At 50.4% G+C, this 8,328-nt stretch overlaps 1 protein-coding gene across 1 annotated transcript in view; it reads left to right on the top strand.

The window, feature by feature from the left end:
* The window catches only part of LOC107295906 (solute carrier family 12 member 9), a gene marked incomplete at its 5' end in the record, with an annotated part of 25,014 nt that extends 18,818 nt beyond the window's left edge, over nt 1–6,196 (top strand). Inside the window, 3 exons of the mRNA XM_015825243.1 lie at nt 2,512–2,686; nt 3,341–3,487; nt 5,361–6,196. Coding sequence (XP_015680729.1) covers nt 2,512–2,686; nt 3,341–3,487; nt 5,361–6,160 — 1,122 coding nt within the window. The remainder of the gene's footprint in view (nt 1–2,511; nt 2,687–3,340; nt 3,488–5,360) is intronic.
* Nucleotides 6,197–8,328: the final 2,132 nt, after the last annotated feature.

Genomic DNA, 8,328 nt, shown 5'->3' with positions numbered 1-8,328 from the left:
CATAGTTCCCCCATGCTGGCTCAGGAATTCTGGGAGTTGAAGTCCACCAGTCATGAAGGGGCCATAGTTCCCCCATGCTGGCTCAGGAATTCTGGGAGTTGAAGTCCACCAGTCATGAAGGGGCCATAGTTCCCCCATGCTGGCTCAGGAATTCTGGGAGTTGAAGTCTACCCATCTCCGAGTGGCCAAGGTTGAGAAATACAGGCCTAGGCCAGGGATAGGCAACCTGGGCTCTTTTATGACTCGTGGACTTCAACTCCCAGAATTCCTGAGCCAGCCACGCTGAGGGGAAAGGGGGAGGTTGCCAAGCTGAGCCATGCTGGCTCAGGAATTCTGGGAGTTGAAGTCCACGAGTCATAAAAGAGCCGAGGTTGCCTACCCCTGCCTTAGCCCATCAGGACATACATGTACTCCCCAGCTAAGAATCCAACACTAGACTGCAAACCTCTGGCCCATCCCCAGATGGCCCCGGACAGACCCCAATCTCTCTGGACTGCCACCTAGTGGTGCTTCCAGATTTTGCAGCCGGGATCCAGCAGCCCACAGACGGCCCAACTTTTGCAAGCCACTCCAGCTGGCTGGACAGATCCCAGCGTTCCTTGTTCCTTCCTTTTGCCGAACTCTCATCCTTTGTACTACAAATTGATTTCTCAGATGCTTTTGTGAAGGCTGCAAAAGGGGCCCCTCCTGGAGCTATTTGAGTTTCCATGGTAACTAATGGATATTTGCCCCACCACCACCACCACCACCACAGAAAAGGGGGGTTGTGGGAGGAGAAGGAAAATTGCTGATTTTATTTTTTGAGAAAGAGAGAGAAAGAGAGAGAAGGGGAGGGGAGAGAGAGAGAGAGAGAGAGAGAGAGAGAGAGAGAGGGAGGGAGGGAGGGAAAAGACATGAATAAAATCTAAGCAATCATGCAAGTGGAAGAGAATTGGGGGGCATCTCATTTGGGTCCTAGAAAGGGGGTGTTGAGAGGGAGAATCAGGGCTTGGGAACAGTCCCTGAGCTGACACAATAAACCATCTTCTGCTTCGCCTTTGCCCACACGCTTAAACCATCATTCTCACCTTGTGGCAAGTGAGAAATCTGGCATGGTGGTGTGGGAAGTCAGCTCCCCCAGAGAAGGAAATACTAATATCTCACTTAACGACAGAAACTTTGGGCTCAATTGCAGTCGTAAGTCGAGGGCTACCTGTAATGGGGTGTGCCGGGGACCTTGTCCTTTCCCTCCGCTGGGCCAGCCCCCCCCCCCGAGACTTGACCCTCTCTGCTTGTCCCCAGACTCCCTGCCGGCTGACCCCTTGCCGGACCAGTCCGATTCCTGGCTGCAACTTGTGGACCGGTTGAATATCAAAGCCTTCGTCAACCTGACNGGTCATGGGATGAAAATTCAGATACTTGACAACTGACTCATATTTATGACGGTTGCAGTGTCCCAGGGTCATGCAACTCCCTTTTGCGACCTTCTGACAAGCAAAGTCCATGGGGAAGCCAGATTCACTTAACAACTGGGTTGTTAACTTAACAACCGCAGGGAGTCACGTCACAGCTGTGTCAAGAAAGGTCTTAAAATGGGGCGAAAACTCACTTCACAAATGTCTCACTTAGCAACAGAAAATTTGGGCTAAACTGTGGTCGTAAGTCGAGGACCAGCTGTAACTGTTTATTTGTTGGGGTGAACTCAGTCTGTTGGCTTGGCTTATGGGGGCCTGTGTGAACCCCAAAAAGGGGCCGAAACTTGGTGAGACGTGAGGTAATCCCCGACTTAACAGCAGTTCGTTTAGCAAAATCTAGGATCGCGTGACCCCAAAGGACACTGCGACCGCCATAAATATGAACCAGTGGCCAAGCATCCGAATTTTGATCCCGTGACCCTGGGGGTGCTGCAGCGGTCCCTAGTCTGAAAAACATAAGTCACTTTTTTTAGCGCCGTTGTAACTTTCATAAGTCAAGGACTATCTTTGCTCTTGCAAAAATGTGTCTTGAAGTCTCTCCTGAAATTGTTAATAAAACATGGTTTCTTGGAACTTGACTGGGATTCTTCTGCCTGTTAAAATAGTACAGCAATGCCTGTCCTTCAAGGACACTGGGACCACAGCTCCCATCATCCCCAGCCTGGGTGGTGGTTGGGGTTGAGTCAGTGTTTCTCAGCTTATGGGAACTTTTAGACATCTGGACTTCAACTCCCAGAATTCCCCAGCCAGCCATGGGGGTCTTAAAATTCCAGATGTTGAGAAATACTGATCTAGAGCAGAGGCCCCCAACCTTTTGGGCACCAGGGACTGGTTACTTGGAGAGAGGGTTTTCCACGGACCGGTTTTGTGTGCTGCCTGCATCCCGCAGATGCGGCTTTGCTTGTTTGTGCGGACCGGTTGCTGGCATGCCGCGGCCCGGTACTGGTCTACGGACCAGGGGTTGGGGATCCCTGATCTAAAGGAAAAGATTCCTGAGCAAACTCGGGATTTGCCCCTTTTTGTTCCCTCTTAACTCTCGTGCTTCTTTCGCACCCAGGTCCGCAAGTACCTGCTGCTGTTGGACAGCCGCAAAGAACATGTCAAATTTTGGCGCCCCCAAGTGCTGCTGATGGTGCGGAATCCGCGGACCTCCCTCCAGCTCATTCGCTTCATCAACGACCTCAAGAAAAGTGGCCTGTACGTGCTCGGCCACGTAGAGCTGGCGGATCTGGGTAAGGAGATGGTAGGAGGCAGAGGTTCCATGAGGTCTCCTTAAAGATTGGACCAGTGTTTCTCAACCTGAGCAATTTTATGAGGTATGGACTTCAACTCCCAGAATTCCCTAGTCAGGGAGAGGTTTCCAAGCTGAGCCATGCTGGATAAGGAATTATGGGAGTTGAAGTCCACAAGTCATGAAGGGGCCATAGTTCCCCCACGCTGGCTGAGGAATTCTGGGAGTTGAAGTCTACCCATCTCCGAGTGGCCAAGGTTGAGAAATACAGGCCTAGGCCGGGGGTAGGGCAACCTTGGCTCTTTTATGACTCGTGGACTTCAACTCCCAGAATTCCTGAGCCAGCCATGCTGAGGGGAAAGGGAGAGGTTGCCAAGCTGAGCCATGCTGGCTCAGGAATTCTGGGAGTTGAAGTCTACGAGTCATGAAGGGGCCATAGTTCCTCCATGCTGGCTGAGGAATTCTGGGAGTTGGAGTCCACGAGTCATGAAGGGGCCATAATTCCCCCCTATTGGCTCAGGAATTCTGGGAGTTGAAGTCCACGAGTCATGAAGGGGCCATAGTTCCCCCATGCTGGCTCGGGAATTCTGGGAGTTGAAGTCCACGAGTCATGANCCCCCCCCCCCGAGACTTGACCCTCTCTGCTTGTCCCCAGACTCCCTGCCGGCTGACCCCTTGCCGGACCAGTCCGATTCCTGGCTGCAACTTGTGGACCGGTTGAATATCAAAGCCTTCGTCAACCTGACGCTCGCCAGCTCCGTGCGGAATGGCACGCAACAGCTGCTCTTCATCTCCGGACTGGGTAGGTGACCTTGGGTTTCCAGGTGGTCCCCTTTCCGCCAGCTTCAGCTGCCAAAAAAAAAACCACGGCCTCTAAATTCCCGTTGAGCAAGTTAAATCCATTCTGTGAGGGCAGATTTTAAGAGAAGATAGCCTTTATTGTCACTTTTTTTTTTTCACTGTGGGCACACGTTAAAAATGAAATTCTGTGGCCTGCTCTCAAAGTGCACGCATACCTAACACGCATATTAAACAGAATGTTGGAAGGGACCTTGGAGGTCATCTAGTCCAGCCCCCTGCTCAGGCAGGAAACCCTATACCATTTCAGACAAATGGCTGTCCAGTCTCTTCTTAAAAACCTCCAGTGTTGGAGCATTCACTGTTTCTGGAGACAGGTTGTTCCACTGGTTAATTGTTCTAACTATCAGGAAATTTCTCCTTAGTTCTAGGTTGCTTCTCTCCTTGATTACCTTCCATCCTTTGCTTCTTGTCCGGCCTCCAGGCGCTTTGGAGAATAGCTTGACCCCAATTTTCAGAAAGTTGAGTTGGTTTTTTGCCTCGTCAGACATGGAACAACCTGCCTCCAGAAGCGGTGAATGCTCCAACACTGGAAGTTTTTAAGAAGAGACTGGACAGCCATTTGTCTGAAATGGTACACGGTTTCCTACCTGAGCAGGGGGTTGGACTAGATAACCTCCAAGGTCCCTTCCAACTTTGTTGTTGTTGTTGTTGTTATTATTATTATTATTATTATTATTAGTAGTAGTAGTAGTAGTAGTAGTAGTAGTAGTATTCATTTAGTGACCGTTCAAAGTTACAAGGGCGCTGATAGAAGTGAGCTGTGACTATTTTTCACACTTAACGACTGTTGCAGCTTTCCCTCAGGGTCACGTGATCAAAATTCAAGACGCTTGCCGACTGGCTCACATTTACGACGGTCGCAGTGTTCCCCCGGGGTGTCACGCGATCCCCTTTTGCGACCTTCTGGCAAGCAAAGTCCATGAGGAAGCCAGATTCACTTAAGAACCGTGTGACTCACTTAACAACTGCAGGGATTCACTTAACAACGGTGGCCAGAAAGGTCGTAAAATGAGGCAATTCTCACTTAAGTGCCTTGCTTAGTGATAGAAATTTTTACAGTCTCCATTACGGTCATAAGTTGAAGACTCCCTGTACGAAGGATTTTTTTGGCTAATGTATATATAGATTAATTAACCCATAGGGTGTGGCTACAATATTTTATTTATCCCCTTTATTAATTTTTGACTTCCCCTTTTTATTTGGCTGTGCACTTTAGCATTATTATTATTATTATATTCTGTTGTTTTGCAAGTACACTGGATGCTTTTGTACTGGAGACAAATTCCTTGTGGGTCTAGCCACATTTGGCCAAATAAATTAAGCATCATAAGAAGTATAAGCATATAAGAAGTATAAGAAGTATAAAAATATAAAAGTATAAGGAACGTAAAATTATAAGTACAGGTAGTGAATCTTGCAGTTGTTAAGTGAATAACACAGTTCTTAAGTGAATCCGACAAACTTTGCTTGTCAGAAGGTCGCAAAACGTGACCCAGGACGTTGCGACCGTCATAAAGATGAGTCCGTTGCCAAGGATACAAATTCTGATCACATGACCCTGGGGGAGAGGCTGACCCGGTTTGTAAGTGTAAAAAAGGTCATAAGCCCCTTTTTTTTAGTGTCATCATAACTTCGAACCGTCCCTAAATGAGCCGTCGTAAGTCGAGGACTACCTGTCTAAGAAATGTAAGTACAAAAAAAAAATAAGCATAAAATTATAAGAAGTATAAGAAGCGCAAATAATTCATAGAATTGTATATTGCAAGTACTGTAAATACCAAATCCAGCTCTCAGCCTGTCTTCTCCTCCTCCAGGAGGCATGCGGCCCAACACCATCGCGCTGGGCTTCTACGACAACGCGGACCCCCAGGACTACATGTCCCAACCCACCGCCTTCAGCCGAGACGAGGCAATTTGGCACGAGTTCCCTCCCGTCTGGACTTCCGGGGGCCCCAAGCAGCTGTCTCCTTGGGAGTACGTGGCCATCATCTGCGACGCCATGAAGATGTCGCGCAACGTCCTTCTGGCCCGCTCCTTTGACCAGCTCCAGCCGCCCCAGGCCCTCGGCTGGCGAGCCCAGCCTCTGATCGACGTCTGGCCCGTCAACCTGTGGCGCCCCGACAGCGCCCGATACGTCGACACCAGCAGCCTCTTCTTGCTACAGATGGCCTGCGTCCTGGCCATGACGCGGTCGTGGCGACGGGCTCGCTTGCGCCTCTTCCTCTGCGTGGAGAGCTGCACCAGCCCCCAGGGCCAGGAGGACAAGCTGCGGCAGCTGCTGAAGGACCTGCGCATCCAGGCCAAGGTCCAGATCGTGCCGTGGGACGAGGTGGTGGCGCTCCACTGGCACAGCCATCGCGGAGACTCGGCCGACGGTGGCCTGAACGCCTACAGCAACATCACCTCCATCTCAGACGAATACTTGACTGCGGTGAACCAGCTCATTCTCCAACAGAGCACCAGCCCGACCGTCCGTTTCCTTTACCTGCCCCGTCCTCCTGCCGACACCAATTTGTACCCCAGATACTTGCAACAGCTGGAGATCCTGACCCACGGACTGGGCCCCACGCTGCTGGTGCACGGGGTGAGTGCCGTTACGAGCACTCAGCTGTGAACCAGAGTTGTCTGTTGTCCACTCTGGGCAAGGGTGGGTTGATGGAACCCCAAGCCAAGGGGGCCCCTGAAGGATCAAGGGGAAGGCGAGCTGAAGACCAACCAGCAATACTCTGGGTTGACGTTGGGGGCTCTACGCCTCCCCAACCTTTCCTTCTCAGGCTGGGTTGTTGCGATGGCTCCCGACGCACGACGGCTACGCAGCAGGTTTGAGGCCCGGCTCGGTTGTCCTAGCCGAGAGCAAACCGCTGCCGTCGCGCCGTGTCTGTTTCTCCCAAGAGAGCTACTTTTGAACACCGAAGCGTATGAAACCGAGTCTGGGTCCTCCATCTGGGGAGTCTGACAGCCAGAAGGTGCTTTGAAAAACTCTGTGACGGCTGCCTTTCTTTGGACACGTGGAGGCGTAAAGATGGGGACAGAATTAAAGGTGGCATTGTTGTGTTTAAAGCTGTGGTGAATGCATGGGACGTGGTCCTTGTTAACAATAAGGATGAGGATCTGAATCAGGGGTCTTCAAACTTGGCCCTTTTATGACTTGTGGACTTCAACTCCAAGAATTCCTCAGCCAGGCACGCGTGCCTGGCTGAGGAATTCTGGGAGTTGAAGTCCACAAGACATAAAAGGGCCAAGTTTGAAGACCCCTGATCTAAAGCAGGGCTTTTCAACCAGTGGTAGGGGTACCCCCTGTGGTACATGGGCACCTGGCAGGTGGTACGCGACCATCCTAGAAAAGTGGTAGCGGGGGAGGGGAATCAGCTGAACCGGTGGCAGCACCGCACAAGCCTGAGCGAGAGATGGCTGGAGATGCAGGGCTGTCAGGTCTCAGCGGAAGCGCCAGGATCAGTGCCAGGCTCCAGCTGGAGCTCGGCGCTGATCCTGGCGCTTCTGCTGAGCCCAGAAGAAGCGCCGATCAGCTGGAATGTTGCGGCATCTCCAGGGTCTTGTGATTTACATTCAGATGCTTGGCAACTGATTCATATTTATGACGGTCACAGTGTCCCAGGGTCATGTGAAGGGACCAAAACCTGCTGCAACCACCCAGCAGACGGGGGAATAAAAACCAAACACTCCCCCACTCCACCCCCACTGCCAATCCCAACAGAAATGCTAACAATGGAAACCTCGGACAGGAGGAAGAGCGCGGCCAGGCGGGCAGGCAGGTGTCTTGCTCGGCTGTGTCTTGGGGGCCACTTTTTTCAGTGCCATTGTAACTTCAGTCACTAAGCAAACTGTTGTAAGTCGAGGACTACTTGTACTTTATCACTTTTTTCCTTTTTTGGGGAGGGGTCATCAGGTTTTTAACACCTTGCTAGGCGGCTGGTGGTACTCGGATATTGCTATATCCTAAAAGTGGTACAGTGGGTGAAAAGATTGAAAAGCCCTGATCTAAAGGATCCATTTTAGAACTATGGGATTGCAGGAAAGTTAGAAGGTATAGAATTAAGCTTAAATGGGGAATTTAGAGTTTTAGACCAGAGGTCTGTAACCTTGGAGTCCAGAAATGGTCCATGCTGGCAGAGGAATTCTGGGAGTTTGGGAGTCCAGAAGCAACCTAGAACTAAGGAGAAACTTCCTGACAGTGAGAACAATTCACCAGTGGAACCACCTGCCTCCAGAAGCGGTGAATGCTCCAACACTGGAAGTTTTTAAGAAGAGACTGGACAGCCATTTGTCTGAAGTGGTGCAGGGTTTCCTGCCTGAGCAGGGGGTTGGACTAGATGACCACCAAGGTCCCTTCCAACTTTATTATTATTATTATTATTAATCTTAAAAGTTGCCAAGTTTGGAGACCCCTTATCTAAAGGGTCCATCATCAACAACTCATTCTTACCAAAGAGCGAAAAACCCATCCCTGAGCTTTGGCGTGTAACAAATGCTGCTTGTGGTGTAACAAACACAATTGCCACCTGTTTTTGCGCGATGGATTCCAGTCTCAGCCAATGTGTTGTTTTGAGTATTGGATCCATTTCATCGGAGTAAGAGGTGGAGAAAAAAAATAGGTAATCACGCTCGACTCTTCCATTCGGTGACCTTGCTCACTCTATACAGGTAACTAGGTTAGTGGGGCTGGGCTAATGAGTTGTAGAGACTCATAAATCAGCTGGGATGACTCATTATTATTTTTTGCCCAGTTAGTCCTCCAAGAAAAAGAGACGGAAAGGCAGAGTG

This window comes from Protobothrops mucrosquamatus, unplaced genomic scaffold, assembly GCF_001527695.2.
Source record: "Protobothrops mucrosquamatus isolate PMUCROS unplaced genomic scaffold, P.Mucros_1.0 scaffold2557, whole genome shotgun sequence".
Lineage (NCBI taxonomy): Eukaryota > Metazoa > Chordata > Lepidosauria > Squamata > Viperidae > Protobothrops > Protobothrops mucrosquamatus.
Note: the sequence above shows the minus strand (reverse complement) of the source record. Positions and strands in the feature narration are given on the sequence as shown.